Source organism: Nerophis ophidion, linkage group LG04 (assembly GCF_033978795.1).
Source record: "Nerophis ophidion isolate RoL-2023_Sa linkage group LG04, RoL_Noph_v1.0, whole genome shotgun sequence".
Classification (NCBI taxonomy): Eukaryota; Metazoa; Chordata; class Actinopteri; order Syngnathiformes; family Syngnathidae; genus Nerophis; species Nerophis ophidion.
Window position 1 is genome coordinate 26,458,835 of NC_084614.1, and position 16,381 is coordinate 26,475,215.

General features: G+C 41.8%; 1 protein-coding gene across 3 annotated transcripts in view; it reads right to left on the bottom strand.

Moving 5' to 3' along the window:
• The window catches only part of rb1 (retinoblastoma 1), a 50,410-nt gene that overhangs the window by 28,171 nt on the left and 5,858 nt on the right, over positions 1 to 16,381 (bottom strand). For all 3 annotated transcript variants that reach the window (XM_061897689.1, XM_061897690.1, XM_061897691.1), the window contains 6 exons: positions 4,958 to 5,092; positions 4,507 to 4,545; positions 4,381 to 4,430; positions 4,068 to 4,178; positions 2,478 to 2,623; positions 1,634 to 1,711 (listed from right to left, as the gene is read on the bottom strand). In XM_061897689.1, the coding sequence (XP_061753673.1) occupies positions 1,634 to 1,711; positions 2,478 to 2,623; positions 4,068 to 4,178; positions 4,381 to 4,430; positions 4,507 to 4,545; positions 4,958 to 5,092 (559 nt within the window). The remainder of the gene's footprint in view (positions 1 to 1,633; positions 1,712 to 2,477; positions 2,624 to 4,067; positions 4,179 to 4,380; positions 4,431 to 4,506; positions 4,546 to 4,957; positions 5,093 to 16,381) is intronic.

Below are 16,381 nucleotides of genomic sequence, written 5' to 3' on the forward strand. Positions count from 1 at the left end.
CTTCCCTCACCTCCCAGGGGGTAATCAAGGGTAATGAGTCAAACGCAGAGAATAATTCCACCACACCTAGTGTGTGTGTGACAATCATTGGTACTTTAAAGGCCTACTGAAACCCACTACTACCGACCACGCAGTCTGATAGTTTATAAATCAATGATGAAATCTTAACATTGCAACACATGCCAATACGGCCAGTTTATTTTGCTAAATTGCAATTTTAAATTTCCCTTGACGTTTCCTGTTGAAAACGTCGCGGAATGATGACGCTTATGTTGACGCGTGCTTGTGACGTTATCGGTTGGAGCGGACATTTTATCACAGCACCACTCACGGCTAAAAATCGTCCGATTTAATCGCATAACTACACAGTATTTTGGACATCTGTGTTGCTGAATCATTTGCAATTTGTTCAATTAATAATGGAGACAATAAAGAAGAATGCTGTTGGTGGAAAGCGGTGGATTGCAGCTGCCTTTAGCAACCAAAACACAGCCGGTGTTTCTTTGTTTGTTGTGAAGCTTTAATATGGAACAGAGCGGTCAAGCGAACATGTTTACCGACCACATGTCAACCGGCAGGTTTCGGTGAGAAAATTGTGGTAATAAGTTGGCTCTTATCAGAGACATCAGTGGAGCCTGCGTCCTCCTGCAGCAGCTGTCAAAAAGGCTGCTGCGACTTTCTTGGCTCCTCCATGGCTTCCATCAGAGACACTGGCGGTCAACACACCCCTCCGACTTTCAGGTATGACTTTATAATCTCACTAAAACACTAGTAACACAATAATCAGATAAGGGATTTTCCAGAATTATCCTAGTAAATGTGTCAAATAACATCTGAATCGCTCTCACTGCCCTCGCCTTTTTTCTAGTGCTTCACTCTAACTTTCCTCGTCCACGAATATTTCATCCTCGCTCAAATTAATGGGGAAATCGTCGCTTTCTCGGTCCGAATCGCTCTCGCTGCTGGTGGCTATGATTATAAACAATGTGAGGATGTGAGTAGCCCGACAAACCGGGACGTCACGCGCACATCGTCTGCTACTTCCGGTACAGGCAAGGCTTTTTTATTAGCGACCAAAAGTTGCCAACTTTATATTCGATGTTCTCCACTAAATCCTTTCAGCAAAAATATGGCAATATCGCGAAATTGTTAAGTATGACACATAGAATGGACCTGTTATCCCCGTTTGAATAAGAAAATCTCATTTCAGTAGGCCTTTAACTTTAACTTAAAAGTATGCGTATGCGCGTGGACAAGAGGCCTAAACGCAGGGATAAGTATGCGTTTATTAAGTATCTGTGTTCGTTTGGACATGGCCTAAAGCATTACATGTTATATAAGCTATTCATATAAATATTGCAAACCAATTGTCTCTTAGTGGGGGGTTGTGGTGAAATACAATTGTTCAGTGTCCTGCACAAGAGTGTGACAGTGTCAACAAACAGTGCAGGTAAACTAAAAGCGTGAGTAAACATTTTGCTGACAGCGTGTGGGAAGCGTCAGACGAGGACGACAAACAGCTGTTACACATTCAACTTGTTCTACGACTGAGCAGCTGGCAGAAAGCGACAACTAACGTATACAGTGAAAGGGCCTTAAGGCTAAACAGTCCTGTTTGCAAAATGTACAGTACCTGAGGAAGTCCTGAAGATTCGGGAAGATCCATAGAGCTCAAGAAGGCAGAGAAACTGGTCTGATAAACATTTTTAACCTGCGCATACAAATGAATAAATTATTGACGCACAGATGAGGTCAAAAACCACAGGCTTTTACAGAAAATTAAAAAACTTGTGAAGAGCTTGAATTTGATTGGCTCCACTCCACAGGATGTTAAATTGAAAATACACAAAGTGGAAATCAATTCATTGCAGTTCCGATAATTTGCAACATTAAACAAAGATGTTGCTCTAAGTACTAAAAATACTTTACAAACACTAAAACATTACGCTACCTCTATTTTTAAGTTTGTAATATTCCTTCAATTTAAAAATTACAATTGACACAAAATTGTCCCTAATGCAATAATCCTAACCCTATTAAATGTCCTGAAAAAGGTTTGGGCAACTATTTTCCATACTTGGATAAAAAATTCTTGGAAGTATTTTTCCACCATTTGAAAGTTATAATAAATCAATTTAAATGATCTGTTCTATAGAAAATGTTTTTATTGTTAATTGTGAATGAAAAAAAACATTATGTTCATGAGGTTCATAGTGATAATATTTCAATAAAATTTGTAAAACAGTCATGTATGAAACACATACACGTATACAGTAAAGCACGATTCTGGAATACACCTAAAATATAAATTGCAATTAGAATTCTGCTTCCTTCAATTTGACTTCCTGCTTGCAACCTTTATTAAAATTTGTATAATTAACTGGAATTTGGGAGACATTCTTAAGTCAATTTGTAATGTTGCACAAGCCTGAAACAAAAGAAGGCACATTCATGTTTAGTTCTTTAGAGCCAGATACCTCATCTGTATTGCATTCATTCTTCTTGCACAAGGTTTCAAGAAGTTGCATGTCCACTTCTGGCTCGGGAGGTCGAGCTTTGGCGTTGTTCTGGTTGCGACGAGACGTTCGAGTCACGGGGCTCTGAACTTTGCTGATGGCTGATTCTGACAAAGAGACATTTAAGAGGTTACCAGTACAACAACAAAGAAGACCAACTGTGACTTCGGTCATTGACGCCACACTGTAATACAGTAATGGTCCGGGTTCCAAAACCTGACCAAGTGAGATCAAATTGTAGATGCAAAGGAAAACTTTAAAATTTTTACTTGTTTACACCTTTGGATAAAGTCAATGAAAATAGGTTAGATTATGTTTTAAGGGTTTTTGATGGATGATATAATACTATACTGTACTATCTTTTCTATGGTCCTAATTTGCCGTTGTTGTAACAAGTACATTTCTACACTCCACTTCTCTGTTTCCCACAATGAATCGCAGCTCTCACTGTCAGACTGATCCTGCTGCTCAGACAATGTATCCAAACATTTTCAGTGAATAATACATTTATACTATACTTTTATTCTACTATACAAGTTAGACACTGAATGCTGTAAATTACATCAAAGTTTCACTTCTATACCCTTGTCCCATTAAATGATATAGTGTGGTAAAAACGGGTATTGTGAGGGGTGTACTAACTTGTGTGAGATACTATGGGACAGCAGATGATAAAAACTAACAATAACTGAAAAATAAACTATTACCAAGACATTTTTTACATTTTGAATCAACCACAATTGGAACTTAAAAGTATGAACATTTTGTATTTCACATCAGATTCAGATGACAATTTATTTGAGAGTACATCAGATAAAACAAATATGTCGCAAATAAGATTTATAGCCCCAGTACATGTCTTGTTTTGCGTTTCTGGGTATTTCCTGTGTTCCGTGTTTTAGTTCCTGTTTAGGGCACGTATTTTGGTTGCACTTCTTGTTTTGTGTGTGTTAACATGTAATATTTATACTCCTGCCTTGAAGCGCCGGCTCCTAGCATTTGTCCCTCATTGTGAAATAGGAAGGCTTATTGGCCAGAGCCAAAGCGCAGGCTTACTAATACAGATGTACTGTATGCTGTTGAACGTTGTTCTCTTGTTTGAAGCTTCCAAATAAGTCGGTTCCCAGATAGTGTGAGGTTTTTTGTGCATTCTCAAATGCACTCGGGCTCCAAGTAAGTTAGTTCCCAAGTAGTCCTAGGTATTTTTGTGCATTCCCAAATGCATAAAGGTTTGTTTGGAGTGCACCTTTCAGCACGAGTGGTTTCGTGTTTTGTCTTTGTTTGTATTAGATACCTTGTACCTGCGAGCTGTATCCCAATATCTTTTGCATCTGAAATCATAACTATCACTATCATGGAACCCACGCGTGAAACTGACAGAAAAATATTTTCTTTTTAAACCATCATCCTTGTTTTTGGATGTTCACCTTAATTAAAATGAAATGGGTTGATATGTGAAAAGCTTCACAAAACATAACTCTTTAGCGGAGTATCTATATCAAAAGGCTGCACAAAAAAAGGCAAAAAACAAACAAAAGGTTGGTGTCTTACGGTAAAGAGGCTGGAGCAGTTCAAGTGGGCATCGTTTGATGAACAACTCTAGCGTGCACAACAGCAACTGGAACGATAAGACCAGGTCATCCTCCATCTGCAAGGCCCTTCCTGCAGGAGATACAACATCAAGGTTGAGGCTCACAAGAACACAACAAAAAGTATCACGAAAAAAACATTCCCATCTTTGACATTGGCACAAAAAAGGAAGGAAGACTGAAAGAAGAGAACTAAAGCATCATGGAAAGTATGTCAGCAAGAGTGGGGACAACCTGAAATGATAATGATTAATGTTCACCGTAACCTAACTGACCTTTGGCCAAAAGAAACATCGTCCAGCAGCTTCGTATAATCTCCTTCTCCCTGGTAAAGCACACAAACAATCAGCAAAGTCTCAATGTGCTAACCTGAAAGACCGAAAGCAAAGTCTTCAACTTACATCTCCTCAGTGGGCAAAGTAAATATATATCTGCAGGTCCTGAAAAAAAACATGTATCAGTATCAACAACACATTAGTATCTGTACCAGTATTATTATTTTTTTTTTTTTTTAATGTTTATTTATAAATTTCAACAATAAACAGATGAGAAACAATAAACAAAATACTTCAACAACAATATAAAATATTACAAAACATTATAAAAACAGCACAAAACAGCAGCAGGGGGTTGTAAATTCAATGTAACAAAATAGAATACAAAAATGTTTGCCTCATCATTCACTTTAAGCGTGAGAGATGAATGCGTGAAGAATGCACTAACGACCTGATAAGACAAAGAGATGATGCAGTATTATCTGCTCACAGATGCTACCCGATAGTTGTTTGCGCACACTGCAGCTATTCAAAAGAATGAGGCCAAAACACAACTTTACCTACTGTATGTACTCACTTCTCAAACCTCTGGTAGAGAGCCAGCAAGACGTCATATTTGTTCTCCATGCGCGTCAGGGTGGAATTCACCTTGGTGCTTATTGTGTCTAAGTTGACATCCAACTTCCGAACCAGAACCACAAACTGCTTGACACTAAAACACAGGTATAGATTACAACATGACATAAAACAACATGAAATAAAACGTACTTAAAAATAGATTTGCCGACTTCATTATACACACCAGAAAAAAATTGCTTTAACAAAGATAATAATGTATTAATTGAGTTGCATGAAGGGGACAAAATATTTGACCCACCTCTCAGTGCCATTTTACTCCTTTATGTGTAATAGGACGTTTATTTATTTTACTGCAATTGGTACCAAGTGTCGATTAGGAGTAATGCCTTACGAATTAATGATTTGTTAGTTTCCTGTCTTGTGCCCTGTGATTGACAACCAGTCGAGTATGTACCTACAGTAGACATACAGCATAGTACTAGTACAGTACAATACACATAGACAACCATTTACACTCACATCCAGACCTATGAGTCTCAAATCAACCTAGCATCCACGACTGTGGGAACAATTGTGCAAACAAGGCATATAAAATTTTCATCTCACGTTTATGTTGACCAAAATTATCCCATTTATCATTATTTTTGCGGTATTTTTAAATGTGCTCAAAAAGTTATTTATTTAGTTATTGTTTTGATAGATCTCATAGAAATAATTGGTAATTTAGTATTATCAAAATTACTGTACTATTTAAGTTTATATTGTAGCCAAACCTTTTCCCCAAAAAGATATCTAAAGAACATTTGTTTCTTCATAGTTTTTCCCCATGTATTGTGTTTTGTTTACTAGGAGTGTAATGGTACGTGTATTTGTTTCGAACCGTTTCGGTACGGGGGTTTCGGTTTGGTTCGGAGGTGTACCGAACGAGTACACACGCTAGCAGCGACCGGGCTAGGACAACATGTAAAAGCCAGAGCTGGAAGACCCTCTACCCGAACGAGATTCCGCACGGACATATTAAGTAGCGTGCCGCACGTTGTGTAAACATTACACACCGAGGCATAACACACAGCATGCTAGAAGCGACCAGGCTAGGATAGACTGACCATACCTCCTCTTTTCACCGGACATGTCCTCTTTTGCATAGCTGTCCGGGTGGAGTTTCTCAAACGCCTCAAATGTCCGGCATTTTAAGTTCGGGTTGCGTGTATTTTCAATGTACGTTCAGGGTTAAGAAGGGGTTAAAAACAAGACAATTTGTGCACGCAACAGCATTCGTGAGAGAGGGGCAGAGACAGAGAGAGCAAGAGAGTTATGATAAATGCGCATGCGTTTTGATTGATTGAAACTTTTATTAGTAGATTACACAGTTCAGTACATATTCTGTACAATTGACCACTAAATGGTAACACCCGAATACGTTTTTCAACTTGTTAATCAATTCATGATATTCAATTCAATCCATTCATGGTCGCCAGGCTCTGCTTTTTACCCATAGATTTATTAGATTATATTTTTTATTATCTATAGCAGGGGTGTCAAAAGTGTGCCCCGGAAGCCATTTGCGGCCCACAGCTAATGTTTTAAAGGCCCACGGCACATTCTAAAAATACAATTAAAATAAACAAAAGTGAAATAAAAAAGCTTAAAGGCTAAATGTAATTTAGAAAAAGTTGCAACGTTGACTAATGAAACAAAGCTGTTTTTTGTTCTTTCAAACTGTCATTGTTCAAAACATAATATTGAATCAAAATCAATGTTATTATGAATTATTGATCCATCCAAGGTTCCGATTACTTCCCATTAAATATTCCACTAAGAAAAATATTTTTGGTGGAAGATTTCGCAAATTTGTTAAATAAATAACCAAAAACTTTATATTTTGTTGTTTTCTTACTGTACCGAAAATGAACCAAACCGTGACCTCTGAACCGAGGTACGTACCGAACCGAAATTGTGTACCGTTACACCCTTATTGTTTACTTTTCAATAAATGCCAAAAGCCAATTGACTTCACTGCGGTAAGAAACACCTATTTATTTCACCTTGGAGTATAAAATTATTATTTATTTTTAACCTTTTTGTATAAACATTGGACACAATACAGAATATAAACAAACACTTGACTATTGAACATGATGATTTGAACTGAATTGTAGCTGTGGATGTAATCTTTCTGTTCATATGTGATTATTTTTAGTAAATACAAATCTTTACATAACTTGTAAAAAATTAATGTTTTACAATGTAAAATATTAATATAAAAAGAGCATAAAACGTTTGGAGGACAAAATGAGACTATGAAGGAGTGGCATAACACGCCTTACTGTGGCAGCGTTGGAGAAAGGTATACATGTAAACGAGCTGGTGTGTCACAAATCACACAACTACGGTGAGTTCAAGGACTGTCAAAATTATTGGACAAAACCGCGCTCGCCAAATACTCTCATCAGTGAAGCATAAACACAAACATATCGAACAGTGGGCTTTCTAACAATTAGGAAGGTTTGTGTCATGTTTGTCCTCCTACAGAAACGATATTAAAACAAAAAGTATATTTTTCTCCCATCTTTTTCCATTTTCACTCATTTTTCAAAAAGCTCCTGGGAGCCACTTCGGCGGTGCTCGAGAGCCGCATACAGCTCTCTCGCTGCAGGTTGCCAACCCTTGCTCTAAGAGTTTTGAAATGGCAAACAAGCATTGGCTTTACATAGTCACTTCTAGCGTTAGCACTAACTTGCAGTCTGAGGCGATCCTTCATCGGCTTGTATCCCTGTAGTGCCTTCTCATTCGCTCTAATAAATGTCCGCTAAATTAAAGACTTGCTGCGGCGCAATGTAAATGTTCGTAAACGGAAAAGGACGCAAAGAAAGGCGGTCTTAATTGAGGATGAACTTTATAAATATAGCATAGCTAATGCATAAAAAACTGTATACAACTTTTCTAAATATGTTTTTTAATATAAAAAAAAAAATACCTAGACATACAACTAGCACATACATAGTCACCTTTACAAGCCACAAACTTGGAATTGCATTGTGGCGAGGGGCGACTGTATTATAGGGATGTAACAGAGTAATAAACACTGCGGTATTTCTGTATCAAAATCATCACAATAATACCGGGACGTAGGGCTGGGCGATATATCAAATATACTCGATATATTGCGGGTTAGTCTCTGTGCGATATAGAAAATGACTATATAGTGATATTCGAGTACACGTCCTCACGCAGTTCCTTTTAGCTGTGGGCATTACACTTCAGGCCTTTCTCACTCTCTCTTGTCTCTTCTTCTCACAGAAATAAAACAAGCGCACTTTCTTACATACGTCACATACTGTTGCGCATGCAACGTCACACGCCGTCCCGGAGCAGAGAGGTAGCGGCATGGTAAAGTTAGCAGTGATGCTAGCGGTGTGGTTACAAATGAAGGAAAAATTAATTCCCAAGAAAAACAGCGGGGAGTCCATCATCTGACCGTGGTTTGGCTTCAAGCGGGAAGATATTTTACAAGTATGTGTAACAGAGGTAATTTATGATCTCAATTGCTTACTGTCTTACTACTGTTTTTGTTTTAATGTCATTTTATTTTTATGTCATTTTATCTAATTTATTACATTCACACATTATGTAATGTGACTCTTTATTTCGCAATTTTTATTATTCTAAGTTTAGTACTGTCATTTCCTACATTTTTTATGGTCATTGAACGTCACATGTCACAGCAGACTTCCAGGCTGAGACACATGTGTGTCGTCAGTCTGTTGTCTTCCACGTGACGGTAAGTTGCGCTCTCTGAATTAGCTTTCAGCTAACTCATTAGCAGGCTAGCTGTAAGCCTAAAAGAGAAGTATTTATGTTAAGTTTTGTTTTGTTTTATTTCTGTACAGATTTATGAATGTTAAGAAGGCTGATTGGAGACTCACTATGATTGTTTTCACCAGGTACTGTGTATTATTTTGTCGTGTGTTAATGTGTTAGTCAGTCTGTTGTCTTCCACGTGATGATTTATGAATGTTAGAAGGCTGATTGGAGACTCACTATGATTGTTTTCACCAGAATAAACCATGATTGAGTCAGAAGAATGACTGGGTGTCGTCTTTTGGGGAAAAACACAACGTATTAGCCTACTTATTGTGAACTGTAATAGTATATTTAAGGTAGTCTCAAGAAGGAAAATAAGTGTTGGGGAATATATTTTTTTCTCTTTATTTGAAATTTAGTCTCAAAAGAAGAAAAAAATTGTGATAAGGAATTTTTTTTGAAGTGTTAAGAAAGAAAAAGTGAAAAAAAAAGTGTTTTATATTAATTGGAATATATTCATCTTTTATTTTCACTATGAATGGGTTTAATATGTCAGGTATTGGTCGGGGTGCAACAAGGTGGTTTAGTGAGTCACCAGCTGTAGGTGGGCTTAGGACAGACGAAAACTTTACTTCTACTCCTCGCTGTGCTAATGTTGCTCATACTTTGTATGATTATGCAGGTGCCAAAGCAGATGTTGGGGTGGGTGAGCAGTCTGTAACTCCTGGTCAGGATGTTGAACATGTCCCGGCTTCTCTTTTCGGTGACTTGGTGAGGCAGATAGGGACCAGTATAGGTGAAAATATTGTTTTGTGTCTACAGTCCATCCCAGCTGCTAATGTTAGCCTAGCTCGGTCAAGTATAGCTGATCTTTCTAAGGTTAACCTGACTGTTTCTCATGATAGTTATGAACCACATACTTTCAGGGGAGACCAAACTGACAGACTTACCATCTCTGAGTGGGAGGAAGCCATTAGGCTTTATCTTAGTAGGAGGGGCATTGAGTTATCTGAACAGGTAGATGAGGTTCAGAGTAAGCTAAGGGGAAGGGCACGTTATGTTGTGACTGTTGGGTTGCACAGCAAACCCTCCTTGGACTTGAAGTCTGGCCCGCAACCTGTGTTTGACATTCTTAATCAGCAATTTGGTGACTCTGTGACCTCCTTTATGCCTCTAGCCGACTTTTATGATACAAAGCCTAACCCCACCGAGAATGCTGTCGATTACTGGATTCGGCTTAATAAAGCCATTGACAATGCAATAGAAGGACTAAAGAGACAGGGCAAGACTCTTGAAAACCCTTCTCGTGAAGTAACAGTCATGTTTATCACGCACTGCCCTGACGCTGAACTGTCTCTAGTGTTCAGCTGTAAGCTGCTAGAGGAGTGGACGGCTGCTGATGTTCAGGTGAGGCTGGATGAGCTCCACCGTAAAAGGCGTCTCCAACAGCGTCAGTCCACATGTCCAGCTGACAGTTTACAGTCTACCCAGCATGCCAGAGTTCTGCAGAGTAATGCTCAGTCTGTTGAGAACACTCCTGCCACACAAAAAATACAGTTGGCAGAACATTATCAGCTGAGGGTCAGTCACTTGAACATGTCATTGTTCTGCTGGAACGCTTATTGCAGCGGGAGGCCTCCCAGGGTTCGAGGCTACCAAGATCAAGAAATGGTGGCCGTACAAGATTTCAGGGTCCATGTATCATTTGTCAGGATGATAACCATGACACGGTGTCCCACTGCAGGAGGGAACGTCTCTGTTTCCGCTGCCATCCTGTAGGACATCAAGCTGTAACTTGTACTGCTGCTCCGGTCAGGGACACACCTGCTGCTCAACCTAGTGGTTCCAACCAGCAGGGAAACTAAATGGCCCACATGACCAGGGGACTAGTGGAGGGCCAAAAGACATGTCCCCAAAAGATTTTGACAATGCTGATCTTGAGTCTATCTACACACAGTTCTGCGCATCAACAGATGATAACTCTAAGGTGATATTTCAAATTACACAGAGACTTTCTGCGACAGATAATCTTTTCCACATTGATGTGTTGATCCAGGATGCTATAGAGCTACGTGCCATGTTGGATAGTGGTTCGATGGCCTGTTCTTTGAGCTCTCGTGTGCTCCCTCTCCTTGAGCAGGCTAATGTTCTGACTTGATCTCCCCCACATCCGTTACCCTTATTGGATGTGGCGGTTCAAAAACCAGACCTGTTGGTGTATGTGAGCTTCAGATGACAATCTTTGACTGTCACATCTTGGTACCCACACTTATTGTGGACGGCCAATGTGATGATATAATTCTTGGCATCAATGTCATTAAACACCTTATTTGCGTGCTGAAACATTCAGGGAAATTATGGGAGCAAGTGTCACTTTCAGACAAGACATCCGTGGAGGAGGAAAGTGGCCGCTGTGGAGACATGGAGAGATGGTGAGTGCCCTGACAAGGTTGGCGCTGTCAAACTTAAACTTGCTGTGACCTTGGAACCCATGACAGAACATTTGGTTTGGGGTCGCCTGCCCCGCCATGCATGTCTCTCTGCTGGCAGCGCAGTGGTTGTGGAGCCAAGTGAGTCGCGCACAGTGCCACGAACAATAGTAGTGGGGCGAGTTGTAACACCATTATGGGGCGATGGGTGGGTCCCAGTGAGAGTCATTAACCCCGCTACTAAACCAGTAACCTTGAGACGCAATTGTAGAGTTGCAGACGTGTCCCCTTGTGTAGCACTAGAGGATTTTGACACTGACTACTTGTACGACAATGACAAAACCAATGATGTGAAATGCACAGTTACCAGGACGGTTGACCAGACTGACACAGGTAGTGAGAAAAGCTTGACAGTTGACTCAGAGTATGCTGCGCACAGAACTTACAGATCGACACTTCATGATTTGGGACTGGGGGACATTGACATTGACTCAAGTAATCTGTCTCCATTCTGGAGGACGAAGCTTGTTGATCTGTTGGCCAAGTATGAGTCCATCTTCTCCCGCAACAGTTTGGACTGTGGAAAAGCCAAAGACTTTGTCCATCGCATTCGGCTGAGTGACAATAAGCCCTTCAGACTGACATATCGTCGCTTGTCCCCATCTCATTATGAGAAGCTGAAGGTAGCGCTGAATGAAATGGAAGAACGAGACATCATAAGGACGTCCACAAGTGAGTACGCCTCACCACTTGTCCTTGTCTGGAAAAAGAACGGTGACCTACGGCTCTGCACAGACTTTCGCTGGCTGAACGCACGCACCATCAGAGACGCACATCCGCTGCCTCACCAGGCTGACGCCTTGGCTGCTCTTGGAGGAAACGCTTTCTTTTCGACCATGGACTTGACCTCAGGTTACTATAATGTGGAAGTTCATGAGGAGGACAGGAAGTTCATTGCGTTTACCTCTCCTTTTGGACTTTACGAATACAACCGGCTACCTCAGGGGCTGTGCAACAGTCCGGCCACGTTCATGAGAATGATGATGACGATCTTCGGTGATCAAAATTTCTTGAGCCTTCTCTGCTATCTAGACGACATCTTGGTATTCGCTCCCACTGAACAATTGGCGCTGCAGAGGCTGAAAATGGTGTTTGAGAGGTTACAGGCGGACAACCTGAAGCTTGCTCCTAAAAAGTGCCACTTCATGAGACCAGCTGTGAAATTTCTGGGACACATCATGCAGAGAAATGGAATTTCCACTGACCCTCATAAAGTCACAGCCATTGTTGGCCTGGGGGAGAAAGACTTGATGGAGGAGGGCACCGACATACCTTCTGCTTCCAAGATCAGATCTTTCCTTGGTATGGTTGGATTTTATCAACAGTTCTTCGAGGGATACTCGCGCATTAGCAAACCTCTGTTTGCACTGACATCTGGGGTGAAGAGGCCGCGAAATACCAAGGCCAAAAAGCGCCCACCTGTCTCTAGGAAGCTCTCTTCTGCTGATTGGACCCTGGAATGCAGTGAAGCTTTCAGGAAGCTGAAGCAGGCTTTGTTGGAGAATGCCACCCTTGCTCATCCTGACTTCAGTAAGCCTTTCCTGCTGTCGATTGATGCCTCCTCCAACGGCCTGGGAGCTGTTTTGTCACAGTTGGCTGAGGGTGATGATGTTGCACGAGCTGTCGCGTTTGCCAGTAAGTCGCTCAACTATGTGCAGTCCCGCTATCCAGCACACAGGCTGGAGTTTCTCGCACTCAAGTGGGCTGTTTGTGACAAATTCAGTCATTGGCTGAGGGGACAGCCATTTACCATCTGGACTGACAACAACCCCTTAACGCATATCCTCACTAAGCCGAAGCTTGATGCTTGTGAGCAGAGATGGGTGTCAAAGTTGGCCCCATTCAACTTTGAGATCAAATATATACCTGGCCCCAAAAATGTGGTGGCAGACGCCCTCAGCCGTGAGCCATTTGTGCAGCCTTGTGTGCTTCATCGCCTCAAAAAGGTCCCTTATGGTGCACTCTTGGAAGAAGCAAGTGCCTTACAGTCTGACTGTGTGCAGGACGCTTTCCGTCTGTCCTGTGACCCAGTGCGCCGGCTGAAGCTGCTCCAACCCCCCACTGTGGCCTCTGAAAACACTGTGGTGCTGCCCAGTGGTCAAACTATCTCTGCCCAGTCAGTGACTGCTGTCCTTGAACAGTCTTTGGATCAAGAGTGTCCACTACTTCATGCTTTCCTCTTGCCTGAGCTCACCCAGTCCGTTCAACCACCAGAGCTGGCTGATTTCCCCTCTCTTCCGAGAGATGAGCTGATTGCTAAGCAGCGTGATGACCCCTGCTTGGGTCGTGTGCTTTACTTTGTGGGACGGCAGCGAAGACCGTCAAGACGAGAACGTCCACACGAACCTGTCGATGCTCTGCGACTCCTCAGACACTGGGACAGACTCATACTCAGGTCAGGTGTGCTATATCGCACTTCCAAGGATGTGGTGACGAAGAAAAGTACTTACCAGTACATTGTACCCTCTGCTGTTAAGGAAAAAGTGCTCAAAGGAGTTCATGATGAGGCAGGTCACCAAGGGCAGAGAAGGACGCTCTACCTAGCCCAACAGCGGTTCTATTGGCATGGGATAGAAGGAGATGTCAAGGACTATGTGCGGCGCTGCCGTCGTTGTGTATTCAGCAAGTCCCCTGAACCTGAGGCCAGAGCGCCACTCGAGAGTGTAAAGTCCGCCAGGCCTCTTGAGTTGGTTTGCATTGATTTCTGGTCAGCTGAAGATTCCTCCAACAAGTCCCTAGATGTGCTTGTTGTGACTGATCATTTTACAAAGCTTGCGCAAGCCTATCTTTGTCCCAACCAGTCAGCTAAGGCTGTCGCTCAGCAGCTCTGGAACAATTTCTTTTGTGTATATGGCTTTCCTGAGCGTATGCATTCTGATCAGGGGGCAAACTTTGAGAGCAATCTGATCGCTGAAATGCTCAAAGTGGCTGGTGTGGAGGAATCTCACACAACTCCTTACCACCCCATGGGTAACGGAGTGGTTGAAAGGATCTCGCACCCTTGGAAATATGATCAGAGCACTTCCACCTAAGGCCAAGCAGCGGTGGCCCCAGCTCTTGAAATCTCTCACCTTCTCCTATAATGCCACTGTACACGAGACTATAGGCTTTGCCCCTTTTCAGCTCATGTTTGGCAGAACACCCAGGTTGCCTGTGGACATGATGTTCCAGTCTGTGCTGTTGGATGATCAGGTGGTGGACTATGATGATTATGTCCAGTGTCTCAGGCGTGACTTGGTGGATGTTATCAGGATCGCTCAGACCTCAGCCACTAAACAACAAGAGAGGCAAACCGAACATTACAACCGCAAGCTGAGAGGTGCACCAGTGGATGTTGGAGACAGGGTCTTATTGGCTAACAAGGGAGAGAGAGGCAGAAAGAAACTTGCTGATCGCTGGGAGAACCACCTGTACACTGTTGTGGAGAAACAGGAGAACACTCATACCTTCAGACTCAAGAACTGTGCTACAGACCAGGAGAAAGTGGTCCACAGGAATCTCATCATGCCTGTGAATTTTCTACCTGTTCCGACTGAACCTGAGGACCCTGGTTCTTTTGTTAGTGACCTGACTGATGTGGATGGATCTGCCCTGGATGTGGACATTGAGAGACCGTCTATGCCACCTGACAGTGTACAGGACAGGACTGTCACATGGGTGTCCCAACTCCCAGTTTCCACCGGAGATCAGATGACAGCTGTGGCAGATGTAGCTGCCATGGATGACTCAGTGGAGCCTGCAGATGAACCTGACCAGTCCGGTCTGTGTGATTTGACTGAACCCCATTCCGCTATCACTACACCTCCAGATAATGTGTTGCCTTCTCATGCTGGTTCTATTGTTAAAACAGGGGCAGTACGTAACCTTCTCAGTGATAGGACACTCGATGTGAGAACGAGGTGTGGTAGAGCTGTTAGGCCAGTTATTAGGCTTATTCAAAATATGCACCAGAAAGTTTTAGCTGGTCGCTAAGTAGTTATGCTGTGCAATGTTTTTTTTAAGAAAAAGTGTATGTGTTTGATTTAATGTATATTGATGGGGATCTGGTTTTTGTTTAATTTCCTTCTGTCAGAACAGGGACTAATGATACAGTATGTATTCAAGTGATGTCTATTTGTACTGTTTAATTTGATTTGTGAGTGACTTAACGTGTAGATGGGCATGTTTTCCTATGGGTGTCGAAAGGCTTTGCTAACCTTTCCCATTCTAATTCTTCAGGAATAGTCTTGTGACTGGAATACTCAGAATCAGTGATCTTAGTAGTACTGTACAATTGAATAGGAGGACATTTTTTTTCTAAGCGAGTTAATTTTTGGCACCTGGTGTGGTTTTGGTTTCATATTGTCTCACAGTCTACTCTAAAAACATGTTTTTTTGTTTTGTTTCGTGTGTGTTCTTTTGGTTGAGCTTGAGAGAGCAAGTTGAGATCAGTAGGGGGGAATGTAACAGAGGTAATTTATGATCTCAATTGCTTACTGTCTTACTACTGTTTTTGTTTTAATGTCATTTTATTTTAATGTCATTTTATCTAACACACATTATGTAATGTGACTCTTTATTTCGCAATTTTTATTATTCTAAGTTCAGTACTGTCATTTCCTACATTTTTTATGGTCATTGAAAGTCACATGTCACAGCAGACTGACAGGCTGAGACACATGTGTGTCGTCAGTCTGTTGTCTTCCACGTGACGGTAAGTTGCGCTCTCTGAATTAGCTTTCAGCTAACTCATTAGCAGGCTAGCTGTAAGCCTAGAAGAGAAGTCAATCAATCAATCAATGTTTATTTATATAGCCCCAAATCACAAATGTCTCAAAGGACTGCACAAATCATTACGACTACAACATCCTCGGAAGAACCCACAAAAGGGCAAGGAAAACTCACACCCAGTGGGCAGGGAGAATTCACATCCAGTGGGACGCCAGTGACAATGCTGACTATGAGAAACCTTGGAGAGGACCTCAGATGTGGGCAACCCCCCCCCTCTAGGGGACCGAAAGCAATGGATGTCGAGCGGGTCTAACATGATACTGTGAAAGTTCAATCCATAGTGGCTCCAAGACAGCAGCGAGAGTCCCGTCCACAGGAAACCATCACAATGTTAAGGTTTGTTTTGCTTTATTTCTGTA